The sequence below is a fragment of the Geotrypetes seraphini genome, chromosome 7 (genome assembly GCF_902459505.1).
Source record: "Geotrypetes seraphini chromosome 7, aGeoSer1.1, whole genome shotgun sequence".
Lineage (NCBI taxonomy): Eukaryota > Metazoa > Chordata > Amphibia > Gymnophiona > Dermophiidae > Geotrypetes > Geotrypetes seraphini.
Window position 1 is genome coordinate 846297 of NC_047090.1, and position 24517 is coordinate 870813.

A 24517-nucleotide genomic window follows, 5' to 3' on the forward strand; every position below is an offset into this window, starting at 1 on the left:
TGGTATGGCAGGGGGCTGGATGCAGAACCTGGCAGGGAGGGGGGCTGGGTGCAGTGCCTTAGTATATATTAGTACACAATTTAGTTCAGAATGTTTTTTTTCTTGTTTTCTTCCTCTAAATCTAGGGCGCATCTTATGGTCAGGTGCGTCTTATGATCAGGTTCGTCTTATAGTGCAAAAAATACAGTAATTGGTGATAAGTATCAGTTTCAGTGCAATAATTAGATTCCACTGAAACTGAAAATTTTGGGGATTATATTTGATAGGTTTCTGACATGGGAAGCACAGGAAAAAGCTCTAACTAGGAGAATGTTTTCAACACTAGAGAAAATTAAGACAAATTTGTCATTGCTTTGAAAGAGAATACTTCTGGTTATTGGTTCAAATCACTTGCATTGTCTCAGCTAGATTACTGTAATGTTCTCTATGTAGGATGTTCAGTAACTATACAAAAAAAATTACAAACCATCCAGAATATAAGCTGCTAGGCTTATATTTTCACAATATCAAATACCCAAAGGGAAATATCAGAACAATAAAAAAGACAAAAATCCCCAGATATTATCCGAGAAGGGTTGGTAGCACTGCACACGAACAAGCCATAACCCTTGAACAAGGGCAATAGTGAAATATAAATATATAAATGTGAGGCCTCAGCGCAATAGTAAAAGCTATGGTGCACTGATTACCAGTGCTCCTGGCTTACCATTTTGAAGCGGGGCGCTTTCTCAAGCCACTTGTGCACAATTAATAGTGAATTTAAAGTGCAAGTGCAACAAATAAATATGTATATATTAAATCAGCAAACTTAGAATACAGTGCTATCAACGATTCAAGGTTAAACATAGAAACATAGAAATTGACGGCAGATAAGGGCCACGGCCCATCTAGTCTGCCCACCCCAATGACCCTCCCTTACCTTTCTCTGTGAATAGATCCCACGTGTCTATCCCATTTGGCCTTAAAATCAGGCATGCTGCTGGCCTCAATAACCTGAAGTGGAAGACTATTCCAGCGATCAACCACCCTTTCAGTGAAAAAGAATTTCCTGGTGTCCCCAAGCAGTTTCCCACCCCTGATTTTCCACGGATGCCCCCTTGTTGCCGCGGGACCCTTGAAAAAGAAGATATCTTCTTCCACCTCGATGCGGCCCGTGAGATACTTGAATGTCTCGATCATGTCACCCCTCTCTCAAAACCAACGAAGATTGAAAACGGTGGCTGCCAGGACGATTGTCCAACATTCTCAAACTCTCAGAGTGATTCCTCTATTTCCAAAGGTGGCAAAACCACCAGGTTAGTAGCTCCGCTTCAAAATGGTAAGTCAGGAGCACCATAGCTTTTACTATTGCCCTTGTTCAAGGGTTGTGGCTACCAACCTTTCTCAGTTTATATCTGGGGATTTCAGGCTTATATTTTCAGCAACAAGATATGATAAGGTAAAACCTTTATATCTCAGATTCTATTGGCTTCCTTTCAAAGCAAGAGGCATTTTTATTTATTTATTCTCCCAGGGAAGCTCAGAACGGTTTACATGAATTTACTCAGGTCCTCAAGCATTTTTCCCTGTCTGTCCCAAGCAAGCTCACAATCTATCTAATGTACAGTACCTGGGGCAATGAGGGGGGGGGGTTAAGTGACTTGCCCAGAGTCATAAGGAGCAGTGTGAGCGTGAGCGGACTGCTGGCCACGATGGACCACTGGTCTGACCCAGCAGCGGCAATTCTTATGTACATTGGTTTTCTCGCTCTTCCATGGATATTCATTTCAGGCTTTCAACTCCTTTTTTGGGGGGTGGAAAAAGTGCATCTTATGGAACGAAAAATACGGTATATTAGCGATTCATAAATGCTTGTGTAATCTAATGTAATTGTCCTTAGCAAGCGCTAACTGGTATTAATTGTAGTTATGTGCTTCAGTCATTACTTGCTGTTCAATAAGTTACATGCTCAAAATCCATCATGCACAACTGCAACAGGGGTACAGACCTAGGAGGGGACATGGGTGGTTTGGGGGGGGGGGTGTCAAGCAGTTATGCACAATGGTTACTGTGCCTATAGATAGGCGCGAGCATTAACACCAGCGCTCAGGCCTAAAGTTCGGCTTCTAAATGCAGACTTGCATTCTATTCTATAATGGAAATTGAGCACACAATTACCATTAGAGAATATATATGAATGGAGGAGAGTGTGGCATAGTGGTTAGAGCTACAGGCTCAGCACCCTGAGGCTGTGGGTTCAAACCCTGCACTGCATTAGATAGATTGTGAGCCCACTGGGACAGATAGGGAAAATGCTAGAATTACCTGTATGTAAACCGCTTTGAATGTACTTGTAAAACTACCAAAAGGCGGTATCCAAGTCCCAATCCCTTTCCCATTATAGAATCTGTGCTTAGCCCACTTTTATCTTGGCATTTAACTTTAGGTGACCTTTATAGAATTAGCCCCCCTGTGATTTAGCTGTATGAAAAATCGCTCCTTGGCATCTACAATGATGGATTAGACCAGGGGAGTCCAACCTTTTGGCTTCACTGGGTCGCATTGGCCGAAAAAAAATGTTTCTGGGGCCGCGCAAACGCTGCAGCAAGACCGAGGAGGGAGCCGGCTAGATGGTAAACACCCGGGGGCAGCAGAGGAAAACACTGCATCGCCCTCGACCGGTGCCGCACAAAATACTTCATGGGACCTGGATTAGACTTTACCAGGCCTCGAGTTTACATATAACATTTCTTATCCATGAATGGATCCTACAAGCTTATTTTTGAATGTTGGAGGAAATTGTAAACCTATGTTTTTTGCTGTCATGAACTGCATAGAGGTCGGCATTTAATGTTTCTCGCTGAAGGTGATTATTAACCTACAAAGGAGACGTTTCTGAACATTTTTTTTCCCCTGAGTTGAGTGATTTACTAGTGCATACCAGAGATAGCCCATGGGAACAGATGGAAACATCTTAACCCTGAGTCAATAAAATCCACTAAACACCATTATCTGCCACACTACACAAAGTATGTAAACAAAAAAACCCAAGCCAGGCATGAACTATATTCGAGGGACATTAAGGGCTCCTTTTACTAAGGTGCGCAAAATTACTGCACGCTAAACCGTGTGGTACGCTTCTAGAATAAAGCCAGCTCAATGCTGGCGTTAAGGTCTAGCGCGTGCTAGTCCATGCGTTAAGGCCCTAACACACCTTAATAAAAGGAGCCCTAAATTTCAGCAATATCTCCTCTGCAAATGCTACAAAAGCCTGTTTAGCTCAATGCATTGGTGCATCATCTCTTCCATGGCCATCAACCGGTATAAACACAAATTCTATATATTAATGCTAAAAAAAAAGCACTATTCTATTAGCTGCATTTAAAGTCAGGCAGGATATACATAATACAGTATATACTCGAATATAAGACAATCTGAATAAAAGTCGAGGTACCCTTTTTCCCCCAAAAAAGGAGGAAAAAAGGTTGAGTTGAATATAAGCCTGGGTTGAATATAAGCCATGTACCCCTCACTCCTTGTCAGGCTCTGCACCCAAAACCCCTCACTCCCTGCTCTGCCAAGCTCTCCACACTGTCCCCCCCTCCATCCGGTCCCACCTCCCTGCCCTGTACCCTGTCTCCCCTCCACCGAGCCTGCTGTTATGATCTGGTGGTCCAGTGGTAGGTCGGGACAGGAGGAATTCCTCCCTTCTCCTATCCCGGCTGACTCTGACAATTTTTTTTACTTCCCTCCTGCCCCCCCCATGTACCTTTTTGAATCCCTGGTGGTCCAGCAGCATACAAAGCAGGAGCGATCTTTCTGCGCTCCTGCTCCATGTTGAGCCCCTCCCAGAATGGCTGCCTCAAGTTCTCAGGAGTCCCGTGAGAACTGGTGGCAGCCATTCAGTGAGTGGCTCAGCGCCAGGCAGGAGCACCAAGTTGGTAGTTGCAGAATAGCACCTAGGTGGCATAAGACTCAACTGTTTGCATATCCTGAACATTGAGATTTATCTCAGATCTAAGTTTTGGTGCTTGTACACAACACACACTGTCTTTGAATTGCCCTTGACTCTAAAGACACATTGGGAGCACAGATGTTTTCAACCCCCGAGACAGGTGTGGTTTTTGCGGAAACACAGTGCCTTGTTGGGTTTTCCACAAGTCTTCGCTGATACAATTGTCTGGATTTTTTTATTGTCCTTTTGTGACACTTGTTTTTTTTTAATATTTTTATTCCTTTTTACATTATACAAACAAGTGTACAATAAATCAAGTCATACTATACATTCTTCACTTGAAACTTTGCAATCATCTTATATCATAATGTGACACTTGTTATAGTTTTGAAGACTTGATAAGCTGTTTTTTTTTGACTACACCTTGGAATTTTCCCTTTTTTTTCTTGTTGGAAGTTGATTGTTCTCCCCCGCTTTTTTCCTTTAGCTTTCTCTTTGTATGGGTTTCCCTCCCCCCCTTTTTTCTTGGAGGGCCTTTTTTGGGTGTATTTACACACATTTGCACATATGCATACATAAGCTACTATTCTAAGCTCACAACTGTTAGTGCCTGGGGTCAGGGTGGGCTCAATGAACTGTGGCACCCCGAGCCAATTTTTACAATGGCGCCCTCCCCCACCCCCCCCCCTCCTGCTGGACCGGGTGAGAAAGTGGCTCAGGGTGCTGATGATAAAGACTGCCAAAATCCCAGTCCGGCATCTATCTCTTTAGGAGTTTAAAGGTAGACTAGACTGGGATTTTGGTACCCTGGACCAGTGCCTCACCTGGTCCATAGACTGATCCGGCCCTGGCCCAAGTGATAGAATTGCTCCCTAAATACAGAACATGTAACATCAGATACTTACTGCAGATGGATGCAAACTGACAAATCACACCCACAATTATCATGTAAGCCTTTCCCCCCCTCCTTTGGGAACACTGCTAGTACAGAAATGCTAATAAAGATGCATGGAGGTTCAGGTTATTCTAGTCACTAAATTTTGTGCCAGTTTCCTCCACCCCTCCTTTGGTAACACATACAGAAATTACTGCTTCCTCATGTAATTTGCTGGTTGAAGGAAGGGAAGGGGAGGCGTTAGCTGGTGAACCCCTAAACTGTGCACATGCCCAGCATCTATTTTACTAAGTGAGATCCATGTCTCTGTGTACAATGGGAATACAGCACATAAGTTTCATATATCAAAAGAAGTGCACATGACTTTAAAATAAGATAGAGCAAAAAGTTAATATTTTTCATGCCTGAACAGCACTATAAACACACTATACTTTTTTGGGTCAGAGAAGAAACAGAGATAGGAGGAGGAAGACAGCTCCGTCCAATAAACATCTACCTTCTTGTCTAATTTCTCAGTCAGGAATGAGCTGGCAGAAGGCTCGGAGAGGTTTTTCTGGGCTTTTCCTGTTTTTCTGGTTATCCATTTACTAACCAGTTCTTCTGGTTTCTGGGAAGCAAACATTAAGCCGAAAATCTGGGCTGAAGTCAGCCATACCCAAGTATGTGGGTACCACAGGTGAGACTGAACATGACCTTGCAGGAAAAGAAAGAAAGAAAAAAACCAGGTTTCAGGCTAGTGTCTTAGAGGATAAATAACTGGAAAAGAAAAATGGCAAACATTGCCTTCCTCAGCTGCTTATGACTTGATTGCTGGCTCAGACATATCATGTACGTGTTTTGACACTTCTTTCACAACCACTCAGGATTTTCCTACCACTTTTCATTACCCACTCTCCCCCACCTCCCATTCAACATTATGGTAGAGAATGACACGGAGAAAAAAAAATGTATCACCGTCCCCGCGAGCTCAGTCCCCGTCCCTGCGAGCTCAGGCTTTGGTTTCCTTCTGTCTTCATCGTGGCATGGCTGGCTCCCGAAGGGAAAATAGGTGCAAGAGGAGCTGGGGAGGAGATGCAGAGTCTGACGCGGGTGCAATTTTTTTTACCACAGGAGCAAGACTTTTCACCGCTTCCACAGGGCGGTGAAAGGTCTTGTTCCCATTCCTGCGGTAAACCAGTTGCAAATGTCCCCATTACTGCGGTGGCCACGGTTTACCACGGTAAACGGTCCCCGTGTCATTTCTCTACTTAGGATATGTCGGGGTTCCGGACGGCCTTTCAAAACCTGACACTTTGTCCCGGTTTTGAAAAGCTTGGAACAAATCATCGTCGGGCAGGACACAATGATGTCACGCGCATGATGTCATCATGTTGCATCCACACATGCATGAATGCCCTCCTGCCCAACAAGCGAAGGCAGCGGGGGGAAGTGCTAGGGTGGGACTGGGGCATAACGGGGCAGGCCTGGGTCTAGAGGTCCGGATTTTCCAAATGGAAAATCTGGCAACCCTAACCAGCCCCTTTAGCAGAAACTACGTAGAGAAATCACATTAAGGTCTCCTAACATAGTAGTGTACAGCCTGACTTAAAACTATGGATGGACCATTCGGGTCTTTATCTGCCGTCATCTACTATGTTTATGATCCTTAAGGCTACCAGGAAGTTTTCTGCTTGAAATGTTTTATTATGCTCTAGCTCCAACTAGTGGCAACAAAAAAAACCTCCAAACTGCAATACTTACTCCAGATCCTTCTCAGAATTTCACTGTGTGTGGATAGCTGGATAATGTTACATTCCTTAATTAGTTTTGTAATCAAGGTAAGAAAATTGAACAGCAATCTGTCTGCAGACTTTTCTTCAGCCTCTTCCTTTAACTAGAGACAACAAAAATGAAAGTCAATGATGAACTCTAATGACACCTGCTTCGAGCATTACAGATTTCTGAGTTCATATTCTTCTCCTGCAATCACTGGTGTGGGGAGTAGGGAAGACAGATAGCCCAGCTCCTGATAATTTGTATTAGTTGGCTGTACCATAAGAACAGCCTTACTGGGTCAGACCAATGTTCCATCTAGCCCAGCAGCAAATCCAGGTCACTAGTACCTGGCAACATCCCATGCTACCGATCCAGGGCAAGCAGTGGCTTCCCCATGTCTTTCTCAATAACAGACTACGGACAGTACACAGTCTATAAAAACATTAAAGAAACAGTCCTCAAAACAAAGTAAAACCTTAGTTTACAAACATAATTTGTTCTGAAAACATGCTTGTAACCCAAAGCACTCATATATCAAAGTGAATTTCCCCAACTCAGACGATTCGTTCCACAACCCAAAAACTTCAATACAAAATACTATAGGTACTTGTATTGCAAGACTTTGCTCGTTTAGAACAGTCACTCCACTCCCGCAGTGTCAGAGAGAGAAGAACCATCAGCTCAGTTGTGATGATGTGATGTGTGTATACTGTATGTGCTTGTATTGCAAGACCTTGCTTGTAGATCAAGTTAAAATTTAATCAAATGTTTCGCTTACCAAGTGATTTGCAATCCAAGGTTTTAATGTACTGTATTTAAATAGAAAGAAAAGATAAGATGTTAACACCCTTTCCATGAAGAAGGATTTCCTCATGAATACTACTGAACCTATCCCCTTTCACCTTCATCCTATACCCCCCTCATTCCAGAGTTTCCTTTCAATTGAAAGAGACTCACCTCCTGTGTATTTATACCACAGAGATATTTAAGTAGCTCTATCACATTTATCCTCTCCTGCCTTTTTTCCCCAAAGTATACCTATTGAGGTCTTTAAGTCTGTTCCCTATAAGCTTTATGACAAAGAGCAATGACCGTTTTATAGTAGCTGCCCTTTGGACCAACTCCCTTCTGTTTATAACTTTTTAAAGGTGTGGTCTTCAGAACTGCACACGGGACTCTAAATGAGGTCTCACCATCACTTCCTTTTTCCTGCTGGCCATTCCTCTCCCTATGCACCTAAGCATCCTTCTAGCGTTCACCATCACCTTTTCTACCTGTTTGGCCAATTTAAGAGAGTGTGGCATAGTAGTTAAAGCTACAGCCTCAGCACCCTGGGGTTGTGGGTTCAAACCCATGCTGCTCCTTGTGACCCTGGGCAAGTCACTTAATCCCCCCAATGATTAGAAAGATTGTGAGCCTGCCATGGCAGACAGAGAAAAATGCTTGAATGCCTGAATAAACTCTTGTAAACCATTCTGAGCTTTAGAAAACTGAATAAATAAATAAATCACATACAATCACACCCAAATTCCGCTCCTCTTTCGGTTTCAAAACATTTTTCACTCCCTAAACTGTTTTCTCAGGTTTCTGCAGCCCAAACACATGATCCTGCATTTTTTAGCATTAAATCTTAGCTGCCAAATTCCGGACCATTCTTTCAGCTTCACTAGGTCTTTCCTCATGTTACACACATCATTAGGGTGTCTGCTCCATTGCAGATTTTGGTATTTGCAAAGAGGCAAACCTTACCAGACAGCCCCTCAGCAATATCACTTCCAAAAATGTTAAAAAGAACCGGCTCAAGAACTGACCCTTGAGGCACACCACTGGCAACATCCCTTTCCTTAGAGTGAGCTCCATTTATCTCCATTCTGCTGCTTTCCACTCATCCAGTTCTTAATCCAGTCAGTCACTTTAGGACCTTATTAGAATTCAGTGCTCTAACTTTTTAAAAAATGGGTTTTAGCTGTTTAAATTGTCCAAACAATAGTTTGCTTCATATTTAGAAAGGAATCCTCTTCCTATTTCTGTGCTTAGCTTAAAAACACTCCCTTTTCTCCCCTCTTTTTCCTCTCTCAAAAATCATGTTTCCATTCAAAGTGCTTTGAAATAGAATGTACACAAATATCTGAGAACTATTACAGATAAAATGACTTGCATCTTGTTTTTCTTATCTTTATTTTTTTATATGATGCTAATTTCTGATTTGCTTTTTCATTTCGAAATACAGTTAAACCTTGGTTTGCGAGCATAATTTGATCCAGAAGCATGCTTGTAACCCAAAGCACTCATATATCAAAGTGAATTTCCCCATAGGAAATAATGGAAACTCAGACGATTCATTCCAAAACCCAAAAACTTTAATATAAAATACTATATGTACTTGTATTGCAAGACCTCATTCATTTAGAACAGTCACTACACTCCTGCAGCGTCAGAGAGAGAAGAACCATTGGCTCAGTTGTGATGATGTGATGCATGTATACTGTATGTACTTGTATTGCAAGACATTGCTTGTATATCAAGTTAAAATTTAATAAAATATTTTGCTTGTCTTGCAAAGCACTTGCAAACCAAGTTACTTGCAATCCAAGGTTTTACTGTATTGTAATATATGAAGAAATCTTAATAAAAAAATAAAAGACTTACATCTTCAAATTTCAGAGGGTCAATTTCATTCTCAATCAGAGGAAGAACAGTTGGAAGACGTCGCTCGAAGTCCACTCCCTCAGCTTCAACAAATAAACCACAGGTTTGGGCAGCTAACCTCCTATGCGAAGTCTGTTGGTACAAAGACTGGGTTATATGAGCTCCACCCCCATCATGCTAGAAAAATCTAGAGGAGGGGGAGGGAAACTTTGGTTGTTACATGCAAACAGGTCCAATTTTCAGGATACCCTGAAGAATGTGCATTAGATATGCTTTCACAGGATGCAGAAGAATCCCAAGCATGTGTAAATCAGGTGCTGTGAATAGAAAAAGGACTTCTATAAAATTGGGTATCCGTTGCCCTTATCTTGTCAAGGATGGACAACCCCCAAAATAAACTGGGAAAACTAAATGTAATCCTAGCATATGAAACTATATATAGACACCATACAAGATACACCAAGGCATAAACAAACTACATTGTTTTTTTAGGAAACACTTATTGTGCTCAGAGAACCGCTGTTAACCAGAGACCGTACGATGAAAAAAGCACCACTAGAAAGGCTCGTTTCTCAATCACTGTACAAAGTGTTTCTTTTTTGGTGTTTATATATTGCTTAGAAGGATTAAAGGTTTATTTACCACTTAACTTGAGTGAAGACTTTATAAAAACATGTCTTGTGTGTCTAGAACCCCAGATGCACAAGACATGGTTTTTATCAAGTTAAGTGGTGAATAAACCTTTAATCCTTCTAAGCAATATATGGGATAAGAAGTTAAGATATAAACACCAAAAAATAAATATGATTCAAGCTTTGTATAGTTCCCCTTCAGCCAGATTATATATTAACTAGAATTTTAGCCCGTTACATTAATGGGTGCTAGAATATATGTCTGTCTGTCTTTATTTCTGTCTCTCTCTCCCTCCCGCTGTCTTTGTTTCTGTCTGTCTCTCTCCCTGACCCTCTTTGTCTGTCTGTCTTTCTTCTTTTCTTTCCGTCTGCCTTCCTCCCGCTGTCTGTCTTTCTTCCCCCCCCCCACTTCCCTGTGCAGCAGCCACAGCAGCATTCCCTCCCCTTCCATGTCCCTGTGCAGCAGCATTTTCCCCCACCTACTTCCCTGTGCAGCAGCCACAGCAGCAGCATTCCCTCCCCTCACACCACTTCCCTGTGCAGCAGTAGCGTTTCCCTTACCCCCCCTTCCCTTTCCGCGGTCCCGACAAACCTGACGATTCCAGCAGCGTGTGCAGCACTCTACACACGCTGCTTCGGTGCCTTCTACTGCCCTGATTTACTCTGGCACGTCCCTGATGACATCATCAGAGACGCGTCTATGAGATAAACCTGGTTTTCTTGTTACATAGATCTTTTTGGACCCCTGTTAGGTTACAAAAGTTAGACAGTTCTAAATCTAAGAGATGCTAGCACTATCATCTAGACATTGGGAGATTGGATCATCTGTTGGATACTCAACTTTTGGAAGTCAATATGGGAACAGATTAATCTCATACTGGAATCTACAATTCCATTGACATATGAGGTAGTTATATGTGGAACATTACAGTATATTAAGCCCCCCATGGATCGCTATAAATGCCGGCCTTTTCTGATTATGCCTGGGATAGCTATGCAGCTGATAACTTGTAATTGGAAAAATTGTGAGCGACTTAATTTTTCTTTTTGGTGGGTGAGCCTATTTTTAAGCTATAGATATGAGAAAATGAATGCCAAAATACTAGGGCATTCTAAGATATTTAACTTAGTTTGGGGTCCATTGACGTCATTTGTACAATTGTTATAGTTCTTTTATCCTTCTGTGTTGGTATAATTCAGACACATCCGGGGGGGAGGGGAGGGATATATCTTTAGTGTGATTCCTTGATGTAATTGTGGGATGGGGGATTATATTGTTGCTTTGCTACTGATTGAATTTAAGTGCTTATTTGTTATTGTTACTGATATGAATATTGTGTTGCACTTTTTGTTAGTAATGGAAAATCAATAAAGATTAAAAAATAAATAAATAAATAATGACCCCCCCATACAAAACAATTAGTAAAAAAATATGAAAAGTAAAATAAAAAAATATTCAGACTCCAACTGTAGACAAATTAATAAAAACAAACTCCCACAAAACAAAATCCTTCCAATGCCCTGATCTTCTATAGCAGAAAGAACGGTGTCATCCTCAATGTTAGTATTATTGACAAGACAGAACCCCCCCCTTTCCCTTTCCCAAAACTGTAGTGTGTTTTTTAGCGCCGGCTGCAGCGGTAACAACTCCAATGTTCATAAAATTTCTATGAGTGTCGGAGCTGTTACCGCCATGGCCAGTGGTAAAAACTGCGCTACCGTTTTCTAAAAAAAATAAAATAAAAGGCGGGGGGGGGGGGGGGTAGGGGGGAAACTAAGGATCAATTCCAACATAGTGTAGGGCAACTTCTACGGTAAGAGGGCAAAGCCTGGACTAATTTTTTTTAATATATTGAAAAAAATTTTGCTCCTTTTCTGTTTTGGAAATAATTTGAAATTTCCTATGAAAGCACTTCTCTATTGCCTACCAGAGTGTGAGTCACTATCATGAAAAAGATGGTACATAATTCATAATATGAACACTTTGAGATCCCTCTTTCCATGTCTCTTATATGTACAATGTGTAGCGCCGCATGCGCCTGGTAGCAGAATAGAAACAACAAATTGTTGTCTTGCCAACCTAGTGGAGTTTGTGTTATATTCAGGTTCAGGAATCTTAGTGTCATCATTTTAGTTTTTTCACTGATCTGATATAGAAGTAGTGATTGATCCATCGATCTTTGCTGTTAGTTCTACCTGTTAAGTATTAAGCTTAACTCTCTGCATCTAGTGAATTAAAACAGACCGCTGAACTAACAAACAAATCTTTTCAAGTCCTTAAAACACTGACAACAATTAAGAGAGATCTGAAGCAGGATCTACCTTCTCATTCTGAAACCAGGCAGAAGCCAGAGAAAACATCAGATCCTGGTTTTCAATATTTATTTGATTGAGGAGAGATTTCCCTGCAATGGCCGCCATTTTCTTGCATTTCGCTGAGTCATCGTTTATCATCCTCAGCACAACAGGAACAAAGAGCAAGCCGCAGTACTGGTGAAGCAGTCCCTGGAACAAAATGGATACGCACCCTGTTATCTCCAGGTTTCACGTTTATTAAAATCTTATTATACTGCCAAATCAGACTTCAAGGCGGTGTACATACTGTACAATATTAAAAGTACAGTGGTACCTCGGTTTACGAGTGCACCGGTTTGAGAGTGTTTTGCAAGATGAGCAAAACATTCACAAAATCGGCGCCTCGGAAACCGAGCGCGCCTCGATTTGCAAGCGCCCCCCTGCGAACCGGCACCATCCCCCCCGCGATCCAGCACCCCCTGCCGCGACCTGAGGACCCCAACCCACCCAAACCCTTTTCTTACTTTAGTGTAGCCTCCGCACCGGCACCATCATGTCCTGTGCGTTGGTGCCGGTGCCTGAAGATCTGCCTCCTGTGCTGGGCCTTGAGCATGTGTACATGCTCAAGGCCTGAGAGTTCACGTTCAGATTTATCGCAATTGACTCTTAGGCCAGAAACGTCCCCAAAAGAGCGAACAATGGCCAGGGCTCGCCCCCTTTTGCAATTGCTAATAAATATAATTGAAAAAAAAACCCAACAAAAAAAACCCCAAGAAGCAATCTGTTTCCACTAGTATCACATCAGTAATATGCTGATTAGGTGTCAAAGTAACCATACACTAGCCAATATTCCGCCAGCAGGAGACAACGATTTTATGTCTGCCACTGGATGTACAGTACTCCCCCGATATTCATGGGGGTTCCGTGCCAGGAACTCCCACGAATCTTGAAAAACCGCAAATACGGTTTTTCATGGAAGAGACTGGAGAGGGCAGAAGGAGAGGCAGGAGAGAGCAGCCGGAGCACCGAGTGAAGGAAATCACTCGCTGTATGCTCCAACCGCTTCTTCCTGTACTAAAGTCGGGCCTCACCAATCAGGAGTTGCTTTGACACGCAGCTCTCGGTTGGTGTAGCCCGACTATAGTACAGGCGCTTCGGCTGCCCTCTCCTGCCTCTCCAGCTGTCTTCTGGTCGGCGATTGGAAAATACCGCGAATGGCCAGGACCGTGAACCACCAACCACAAATTCGCAGGGGAGCACTGTATTCCTAGATATTCAATGCCGGGCCATGAATATCTGGTTTTAGGTTGGCCGCTAAAACTTACGCAGAACTGCTGAATGACAGAACTGCTATTGATGCAGCCCAATTTAAGCAGTAAAAAATTGGTGCTGATCAGAACGGCATCTAGCATGATGCTATAAAAGGCACATGCCATATATACACTTGCACTTAGCGGCCATATGTGTCACTAACATTCAGATGAACTCATTTAAGCCAAGGCAAACCAGGCCTAAATCCTTGCACCTAAGTTGTGCGTGGATCAGGCATTTTCTATAACAGTGCACTTAACTTTTAGGAATGCCCACCATCTGCCCATGTTCCTCTCCTGGCTATGCCCCCTTTTGAGATTCGCATACTAAAACTGATGCACCCAACTTTATCGAATGTGCCTAAAAGGTTGTGTGCACAACTTCTAATTAGCATGTTTGATGTTTTGTATTTCTATAATTTTCAATAAAAATTTAATAACAACAATAAAAAACCAAAACATAAACCTAGCAGAATAATCAAATCAAATAAAATGAAATAAAATAAAATAAAAGTGAACTAAAATCCAGTCTGCAAAAAATCCTAGCATCAGTCCAATCCAGTAAAGCACTACATCCGTCTCTGTTCTCTACAAGGCCATATACAGAATTTCGGCCAAAGTGGATAAGAATATAAAATGGAAATAGATAAAATAATCTAGTATGATTGGAAAGTGACCTTATTAACAAACATGTAAAAGAGCATTACAATAAATATCCATTTTTGCTGTAAAGGTAAACCAGAACTTATGAACCAAAAAGAAAGTTACCTGGGGGAAAGTCTGAAAGAGATAGGCCATCATTTCCAAAGCGGATTCCCTTCCTGTCTCATACTCATAGCTGGCAGAAAGAAATAGACAGTTACCAGTCAACCTTCTCAACGACTCAAGAACTAATCCTTGGAACAACAGATGAAAACTCACTTAAGCTGTGCAATGATGAACTCCAGATTATTCTTTAGCTGGTCCCCGAGAGGATAATCAAGAAGATATTTCAGGTAAATCTGAAAAAAAACCAACAAAAAAACAGAGTCCCAAAACAAGCTTATGTACCACATTGATCAGAGAAATAATGCAAAGACATTGAGAAAGGAAAGGAATGGGTTTGATTTACTTTACCATCTTTCTATGGTTACAATCAAAGTGGCTTACATATTATTCCAGTTAGCTTGTGAGCCTGCCAGGACAGATAGGGAAAATACTTAAGAGTACCTGATTATTATCCAATGTGCTGTTAACCAATAAGGTGAAATTCCAAGGCTGGTAATAAATATACACACACGCATATATACACATACACATATATATATCCTCTATAATAAAACCCTAAGCGCGCATGCGCACTTAGGAGACTGTGATCCCTGACAGCGTGCTGTGTCCTTCTGTGGCCATATTCTATTTGTGGCGTGCAGCAGCTTGAGGGTGGCTTGCGCCGGCTGTCTGCACGTGCCATCATTTGAGCAGTGGTGGCGGTTTCACTCTTGATAGCTGGCACCTAGAAGAACAGCTGGAGGGTGTCGTGTGGGTGCTGCAAGGTGTCCCATGCTGGTAAAAATTCCCTGCTGGAAGGGGTGCTGCTAGACACGGGGGAGGTACAAGGAAGGGAGAAGGGTTACTGCAGGTCAGGGGGGAGCTGCTGGACAGGGGGAGCAGGGAAAGGGTGCTGCTGGACACGGGGAAGGTACAAGGAAGGGAGAAGGGCTATGCTGGACAGGGGGAGCAGGCAAGGGGTGGTGGTGGACAGCAGAGGAAAGAGAGAGACAGAAAGAAAGACACACACTTCTATTCTAGCACCCGTTAATGTAATGGGCTTAAAGACTAATATATATATATTTCATGTGTGTAAAGGCAGTCCCTGGGATAAGAACGAGCTACGTTTCAAATTGAGGTTTAATTTTACAATCCAGTATATATAGAATGGAGTTAAATTTTTTCTTTTTTTACCTTAATGATGAGAAAAAGAAGTTCATTTTGTTTCCTTTTATGTAAAAAAAAATTTTCTTTTTAGATTATTTTGTTATTTCAATGTTGGAACTGGTATTGTATTATTTCTTTGATTTGACTAATAATTATGTCAAAACTATAAAATGAAATAAAGATTTAAAACATTAAAAAAAAGAACGAGCTACGTTTTTAAAGCCGTTCTTAAGTCGGATTTGTATGTAACTCAGAATATTTAGATTTGGCCAACTGTCCCCACCAGTATTCCCTCTAAAGTACCTCACACCGTTCTTAATGTGACATGCATCATTCCTGGAGTCTCTGCCACTGGAAACACTGCTCAGTGAAATCAAATGAAACCTCAACTACGTTTAGGTGTCTGTAATTCAGGGACTGCCTGTATAGATCCAGGAATATATACACCCATACCTAGGGCAATGTAGACTTAAGTAATTTGCCCAGAGTCACAAGAAGTTGCACTGGGAACTGAACCGAGCTCTCCTGGTTTTCAGGTCACTGTACTATTAGACTACTCAAGCCTTTTGGGAAAACCCCCCCAAAACAAAATCAAAGAACAGTTTCGAAAATTTTTGTTTATTTTGCCATAAAATGTTAATGGCAAATGGTCAACACCTGTGCCTGGAATGTCTCAGATGCTCCCAACCATTCACAAATGAAGACGTCTCGGTTATATTTGCAATATGGTAGACCACAGTGCACATACCTGTCTGCACTGAACTCGGACTGGCTCACTCTGTCCTGTGACTGCCAACCTGGCAACCTTCTGCATGACTGCATCTATTTCAGGAACCACCAGTTTTCGTGATAAAATGGCCTTTGAAAGAGTAATAGGAGAGAATGAGTTACTAGGAGCTAATTGGCCCATTGAGTCTGCCCAGTTCTTTCTATCTCCATTGCTCTGGCTAAGGACATCTACCCCAGCTGTCAGTTGTAGCAGATCCTGGGTAAATAGTATCCCCAAGCTATTGCTACTGCACATGCTCAGTTTTGAAAACTGGGCTTCCATTTGGGGGAAGGGGATGTAGGGGGGCCGGCGGTTCTGGCTCTGGAGTATTGCCACCACTGTCCAGGTTGCATAAATTCTAGCGGTAGAGGGCTTGGGGGATCTCTGCCAGCCACATTAAGGGAACCCTAATTTTGGGTGAGCCTGAGACCAAAGTAGGAAGGCTCCAGCTCATACTGGGCCTAACCACTGGTCATTTGAACCCTACAATGAACTCAAGGTGGTATTTTACTACTGACCTCTACAAGACGGTAATACCTCCTTTTTTTCTGCTGTTGCTGCCTCGGTTTATGCTCTGAGTCATACTGTAGTTTCCCTTATTGCTTCTTCATATTGTCCATCTCAAATTATTATGCTTAAAAGTCATCAGTAATTGATCTGCTATGTTGTTAATAGATCGATGCAATCCCTCCCCTCGCCCCAATTTATGACTTTACACTGAAACTACTTATAAAGCCTTGATTGTCCTTACAGATTTTTGTACACACTTTTTTTTTCTACCAATCCTGGCCCGTCTACCCTTTCGTATCATGTGCAAACCAGTATAGTTCTATCTAGCCCAGGGATGGGGAACAAGGGTCACGATCCAGTTGGGTTTTCAGGATTTCCCCAATGAATATGCTTGAGATCTATCTGCATACAGAGGAGGCACAGAGCATGCAAATAGATCTCATGCAGCCCCGTGGTAAACCATCTCCGTGTCATTCAGAGTATGAATGGACACAGCCACTGACCAACAAGCCTTGCACTGAAGAATGCTAATGTAGAAGGCTAATAAGAAGGACCAATAAGAGCCAAGCTTATCAGTGATGTCACAATGGCTTCATTATCTTATACTTGGCCCTTTAACTGATCATCAGAGTATGAATTGGCAAAGCCACTGATGCTCAAGCCTTGCATTTGAAGATTGCTGCTATAGAAGGACTGAGGTTGAGATAGACACTAAAGAATGACACGGTGGGGATGGTTTCCTGCGGTCATCCACAGAGATGGGGACAAATTCTGTTCCTGTGTCATTCTCTGAGGAAATCCTGAAAACCTGACTAGATTGTGGTCCTCGTTCCCCACCCCTGGTCTAGACCTTCTGTAATGCTGGTAATAAAAATTTTAAAAAGAATTGTCCTTAGTATCGAACCCTCAGGTAGCTGGAGCTAGCTGGGTTGACTCCCACAATCAGTGCTGAGCCCAGATATTCAATTCCTGCCGTTTCTGTTCTATTTTTGGCCAGTGTTCAGCACTGGACGGCTAAGCATATAGCGGCCAAAGATTTGGCAGGACAGTGGTTTGAATTTCATGGACAGCCGGCTGCTAACCACTAATATTCAGCTGCCGTCTCATGCTGATTAAAAATAAATAATCACTCTCAAGTATTCACAATAACCTGTTTTAGACTGCGTACAACTGTTAGTGAATTTTATGCTCAGAGAAATGGAGGCAATAACAGTTGTACGAGGTCTAAAACAGATTATTGTGAATACTTGAGAGTGATTATTTCATTGAATTTAGGATACTCCTTTTAATCACTCAACTCTCAGAAGTTTTGAGAGTTTTTTGCTCTATTTTTGTTTATTTGATTAGCAGTGCTTAGGCAGCTATGTGCTATTTAGACAGCCAAGAGCTGTTCCTGGCCGGCTAAATAGCTCTGAATATTGAATGGTTTATGTTCAGCAGAATAGATTCCACTGAGTGTCACTATGATTTCAGTTGCTAAAACAATTCATTTTCAGAAAACTTTACTGACAAGGCAATTTGTACTGCCAAAGTAATACAAAGGAAGGTGATTGTCAAAAGCCACTTATTTGGTTCCCAGGGTCTGCATAGGGCAGGAGTTCTTAATTTTTTTGGGGTTCCCGCACCCCTTTAACTGATCAATGAAATCCTCGCACTCCCTTCTTAAACCATATGTCTAAATATTTGCCAATACCTTTAGAAGTCCAAATGCTGTTGCTTGCCGAGACGAATCATATATATCCTCTTCTGCATACCCAAGCAATACCTGTAGCTGCTTGTCTGTTATCAGAGGACTCTTCGTGTTTCTCACAAGCAAAGTTACCACCTGAAAAATGTAGAAATAAAAGTGATACCTTTTCACAGCACTAACAGTACATTTGAGACTTGTTTTCAAGTCATTCTCTCTATTGGAATAAAATGTGTAATTCAGAGATGCATGTATATTAGTGGTGCATGAGTTGGCTGTGTGTGTGTTTTGGGGGTTTCTTTTTCCTTTTCCTGCGGAGTAGTAAAAAGCTTTGATCCTGCGGGGAACCCCACCCACAATCACAGCCCCCCTCATGGCTCCAGTCATTCCTCCTCCCTCGCTGGTCTGGCAGCTTCAGTCCCTCTCTCCCCCTGATCACGGACGGGTCCGGTGGCTCCAGCCGGCTTCCCTCTCTCCCTGCGGCTGGCACACACCTTGAAGAAAGAGCGAGTTGATCTCTACACATGCCTGCTCGACTGTGCTTGTGGCCTTCCTTATGATGAAACTTCTTCTTTTTGCAAAGAGTAGAAATTGCATCATAAGGAGGAGCCCAGCAGAGGGAAGACTGTGAGTACCATCGAGAAGGCGTGTATGCAGAATCTGGCTCGCTCTTCAAGGTGTGTGCCATCAGGAGGGACGGAGGCTGGCTGGACCCGCCGGACCCATAAGGGAGAGGGGGTCGGACCCACCGGATCTTCCGGGGGGGGGGGGGGAGCTGGAGCCATCGGCCCTGAGTAAGAGTGGGAGGGAATGCAAGGCGAAGCAGATGGGCAGGAAGTAAGGGCACAGGAGGGGACTGGGGCTGAAGGTAAGGGAGAGAGAGAGAGGTGTTTGACCTATGGAACTGAAGGTAAGGGAGAGAGCTACAGGACTTGCAGGAGGGGGAACTGGAGGGAAGGGAGAGAGGTGCTGCACCTATGGAAGGGGCTGAAGGGAAAAAGAGATGCCATACTAAGCGGATGAAGGAATGAAATACTGAACACAAAAGAGAGAGGGAGAGACACAAGAGAGGTATCAGAAACAGAGGGAATGGGTATGGAGAGGAGACTAGGGACAGGGACACAAAGGGAGATGCTGCATGGGAATGGTACATGAACAGAGAGGGGCAATGCCAGAAGTGGGAGGGGGTATATGGACACAGAGGGAAAGTGCTAGAAGCAGGAGAGAATAGGAACACTGAAGGGATTTGAGTAATGCAGGACGCAGAGTAGTGATGATAAATACATGGATGGACACAGGGGAGGTGCTAGATGGGGAAGTATAGGGGACACAAAGATGGAAGATGGATAGCGAGCACAGAAAAGAAGATCTCAAATGAGCAGTAGACCCTAGTGAGTGAGTTAAGATGACAGAGGGAAACAGAAACCAGAGCCAGGGACCAACATGACTTGAAAAATAAAATGAAGTTTCAAGTTTCAAGTTTATTTAAATTTAATGGTTCGCTTAAGAATTCTAAGCGAATAACATTACAACAAATATAAGGGTAAAAACAGTTAAGATCATTTTTGTGAATTAAAAAACATATTCGTGACCACTTAACAAAACAGACACTACTGGAATGGTTGGGAAAAACATGAGGGATAAAAAGTTACAATATTGTTGTGTCCTCATAGATAGACGAAGAAAATTGGGTAGGGTAGGTTAGAACATTGGGGTAGGGGTACCTGAAGAAAATTTTCGAAATTTATGATATTTTCAATTAATGAAAGATGATTCCTATTTAAGGGTTAAAGGAAGCTTTAAACAGAAATGTTTTTAGATTAGTTTTGAATAAAGTGAGATCTTTAATATTCCTAATGTATAAAGGAAGAGAATTCCAGATGAGCGGGGCTTTGACTGAAAAAATATCGTGTCGCCTAGTTCCTATTATTTTCAATGATGGAACCATAAGTAACTCCTGACTATTAGACCGGAGAGAGCGATTTGAGAAGTGTGGGATTAATAAGCGGTTAATGAACTGAGGTTCGTTTGTAGTAGTTGTTTTAAAGACTAATAATGCTATTTTATATATTATTCTCTGGTTAATGGGTAGCCAATGAGATTTCATCAGATATGGAGTCACGTGGTCGTATTTCTTTCCATGATGTATTAATTTTATGGCGGTGTTTTGAATTATTTGTAAACGTCTTTGTTCCTTATTTGTTATGTTTAATAATAAGGAATTACAGTAATCTAATTTGGATATTATGAGTGAGTGGACTAGAATATTTACTGATTTTGGCTCTAAGAACTTGGACATTGAACGGATTAGACGCAAACGGTAGAAACAGTTTTTAACTGTGTTGTTAATATGTTCTTGGTAAGAAAATTTACTATCGATGATTACGCCTAAAATCTTAAGTGAAGTTGCTAATTCAATTGGTGTGTTGTTAATCGAAAAAGGGATTGATAGTTTTAGGTCTTGTTTTGAAGGAAAAAATAGAGCCCTTGTCTTGGATACATTTAGTGCAAGTTTATTTTGTACTAGCCAATTTTTTATTTGTTCTAATTTTTGGTTAATTTGAGTTATGTCATTTGAATTTTCCGGGTTGAATGCATGAGTCAACTGGATGTCATCTGCGTAAGCATAGGTGGTAAAACCTATGGATTGGCTAAGGTTTAGTAAGGGAGCTAAAAAAATATTAAATAAGAGAGGAGACAAAATTGAGCCCTGGGGGATACCATAGTTTTGGGAAAAAGGTTTTGAAATTGTATTGTTAAAGCGTACCGTAGAAGTACGGTTAGAGAGAAAGGAGGTAAACCATTGCAAAGCTAGGTCGCTAACGCCTATAGAGTGAAGTCTGTCGAGAAGAAGAGAATGGTCAATTGTGTCGAATGCGGCTGAAAGGTCAAGAGAAAATAAAATTACCGAGTTGTGGTGATCAAGGTTATATATGATATTGGTTGTGAGTCCAATTAAGGAATACTCTGTATTGTGATGTTTCCTGAAGCCTGTTTGATTGGGATGTAATGTATTGGTAGAATTGGCAAAGTCTGATAGTTGAGTGAATATTACTTTCTCTGTGATTTTTGCTAAGAATGGAATATTAGCAATTGGACGGTAGTTAGTGGGGTCGTCGTGACTGATTTTATGGTCTTTTAATATAGGAGATATTATTGATGCTTTCCAACTTTTTGGTACTGCCCCTGATGAAAGACTTTTTTAAATTATTGAGTGCAATAGTGGACCAAAACAAGAAAAATATTTTTTTAAGATTAAGGGAGGAATGATCTCAGAGGGAGTGTTTTTTAAGTTAATTTTTTGAAAAATTGATTTTATTTCATCTAACGATGGAACTTTGAAGTTAGAACATTTTGCACAAGGGATTAGATTATTAGTGTTTAACTCCGAGGAGTTAATGGTAGGATCAGAGATAAAGTTTTTACGGATGTTTGTAATTTTTTTGCAGAAAGCCTCTGCCATAGTTTGAGCTGAGAGATTTGAGCATTTATTTTCGTTTTGAGGTTTTAGATTGAAGGATTTTAATATAGAGAATAAAATAGAAGAATTTCTGGCTAATTTAATTTTATTTGAGTAGAAGGTTTTCTTGGACTCATTGATTTTATTTTTATAGTATTGAGATTGTTCTATGAAAGCTTTTAAGTTGACGTCATTTTTGTTTTTCCGCCATTTTCTTTCTAGAGATCGTAGTTGCCTTTTAATTAGTGAAAGTTCTGGTGTATACCATGGATTTTGAGTTTTTTTGTTGGATATTATTTTATTAATTAGGGGAACCTCTTTGTCTAAAAGGAGTTGGATTGTATCGTTCCAAGAATTAAGTTGGTGTTCAAGGGTATCACTTTCTAATAAGGGAGGCCTTGAGAGAAGGAAAGAAGAAACTGAGGAGAGTTCTAATTTAGTATAATCGCGGTAAGTTATCTTCTTGGGTACTGGAGTTGGATTTATTTTATTATTTATCGTTAACTCGAAAGATATTAAGTGATGATCTGACCAGGGGACTGGAGTATTTAAGGTGTTGTTGCAGTAAAGATACTCTGATTTGGGGATAAAGATCATGTCCAAAATATGTTCGGCCTTGTGTGTAGGTTCTTGGATGAGGGGGTGAAAGTTAAGTATTTCAGTGTAGGTTAAAAGCTCTTTTGTGAGGGGGTTAGAAAGTTCGTCAAAGTGAAAGTTGAAGTCTCCTAATATCAGAGGAAATTCCGATGTAGAACTGTAATTAAAGATCAAATTTTGAAGAGAAAATAAACTATTCTGATTTATTGGAGGAGGAATGTACAATAAGAGTATGTCTATTTTAGGAATAGAGTTAAGTTGGACCTGTAAGAATTCAATTTCAGTATTTCCAGTGGAATATTCGATAGTATTTAGGCTATCCTTTAAGTAAATTATGGCTAACCCACCTCCTTTTCGATTCTGACGATGATTGAAGATAAATGTGTAATTTGGTGGGCAGCAGTAGGATAGATAAGCTTCTTCGCCTTCAGTTAGCCAAGTTTCTATTATACAAAGTAAATGTAAACCTTCTGTAATAATCTTTTCCTTTACTAAGTGATATTTACCTTTAATAGATCTGGAATTTATAAGTCCTAACTTTAATTTATTTGAATTGGGTATGAAAGAGTTAGAACGAATTGTGGGCGGCGTAATAACGTTAGAGGCGTAATTATTGTTATAGGTGTTGCCTTGCTTTAGTTGAAGTGATAACAAAAGGAAGAAAAATAATTGTATTTTCTATTTTGTGATTAGAATATATGAGAACTGAAATGATTATCTTGCCAGTGCTGGTGTTAGACTTGGGTAGTGCCCAGGGCAGAAATTTGGGAAGAAACCCCAAATCCCACTACTAGCCCGTGCAATCTTCAGCTTCCAGCAGGCTTAGGGCTTTCTCTAGCCAGGGGGCAGTTGCCCTAATTGCACTTCTTGGCCTAATACCATCCCTGACATCTATTTCTTTGATGCTGTACTTCATGGCAGGTGTGGCTTGGTTTAATTTATGTTTATCGTTTTTGGTCAGCTATTATGTATTTGCCATTTGTGTTCTGTGTCTTTAACCGAGGTATTCTGTTAGGATGAATTTTCTATGTAGCATTCAGTTTTCACGATAGTGGAGGGGAGACAGGTTTTGTTGATCCTTTTTTTGTATTTGTGATTTATAAAATGACAGTTGTATAGAATATTTTTCTTTTTATACTTTAATAAAATTATCTCAATATAAAATCAAGGCTTGCGCGGATGGGATCAGACAGAGGAAAGGGCGGGGATGGAGATAGAGTTCACAGGGACGAGGCCAAATTTTTCTCCCCCATCATTCTCTGACAACTCCAGGAACAGGGAAGCAAAGCCAGTGCAGAGGAGACTATGCTTTGATCATGGCTGGACAGATCTGAATGTGCTGATGTGGGGCTTAAGTAGCTGGAGAACAAGGCCAGTGCTGGTTTGTGCCCTGGCAAGGACAAATCAAGATCAAGTAGGCATATGTAGTACTACATTGTACCTTATGCTACGAGTTAGGCAGACTGAATAGACCGCTTAGGTCTTTTTCTGCTGTCATCTACTAATTACATTACATTACATTAGAGATTTCTATTCCACCATTACTTTGCGGCTCAAGGCAGATTACAAAAGAAATGAAAAACATTGGGTTACAATGGAAGAACACGTGTCCTTTCTAGAGAGGTGAAGAGTAGGTTATGTAGTTTCTGAGGGGGGGGAGGAAGGACCGGAAGTTTGAAGTTAGGGCTGTTTCAGGAATTTCTTGTTTTTATTTCTTTTCTGAACGTCTTGTAGTCTGGTGTCGTTATCAGTAGATTGGAGATTTGCTTATCTAGTTTAGCTGCTTGAGTGGCCAGGAGGCCATCGTATAGTTTAATTGGGATTCATTTTCCTTTATGTGCTTTATTGATGGCCTTTTTTTCCCTTTCTTTCTTTGGTTTATGCTGTCTCAACTTTTCTGTACAAGTGTTTTGCAAGGTTGTAATCTAAATAGTTATAAAATAAAAAAATAATCTGGAATCAGTTGCAGCAGCATCACAAATTTGCATACAACACTGTGCCAACTATTACATCATCACTTCCTAAATTCTGTGAGTTGGTGTGTTATAGAAGGAAACACAGTGATGCGATGATGGTTCCCTGAATCATTGGTCTTTTTGTTTGACCCATG

At 41.3% G+C, this 24517-nt stretch overlaps 1 protein-coding gene across 1 annotated transcript in view; it reads right to left on the reverse strand.

Annotated features, from left to right (window-relative positions):
- UTP20 (UTP20 small subunit processome component) overlaps positions 1–24517 on the reverse strand; it is a 204108-nt gene that overhangs the window by 12155 nt on the left and 167436 nt on the right. The window contains exons 50-57 of the mRNA XM_033952529.1: positions 18357–18488; positions 16133–16243; positions 14392–14471; positions 14239–14308; positions 12188–12370; positions 9234–9365; positions 6570–6702; positions 5326–5522 (exon numbers count right to left, since the gene is read on the reverse strand). Coding sequence (XP_033808420.1) covers positions 5326–5522; positions 6570–6702; positions 9234–9365; positions 12188–12370; positions 14239–14308; positions 14392–14471; positions 16133–16243; positions 18357–18488 — 1038 coding nt within the window. The remainder of the gene's footprint in view (positions 1–5325; positions 5523–6569; positions 6703–9233; positions 9366–12187; positions 12371–14238; positions 14309–14391; positions 14472–16132; positions 16244–18356; positions 18489–24517) is intronic.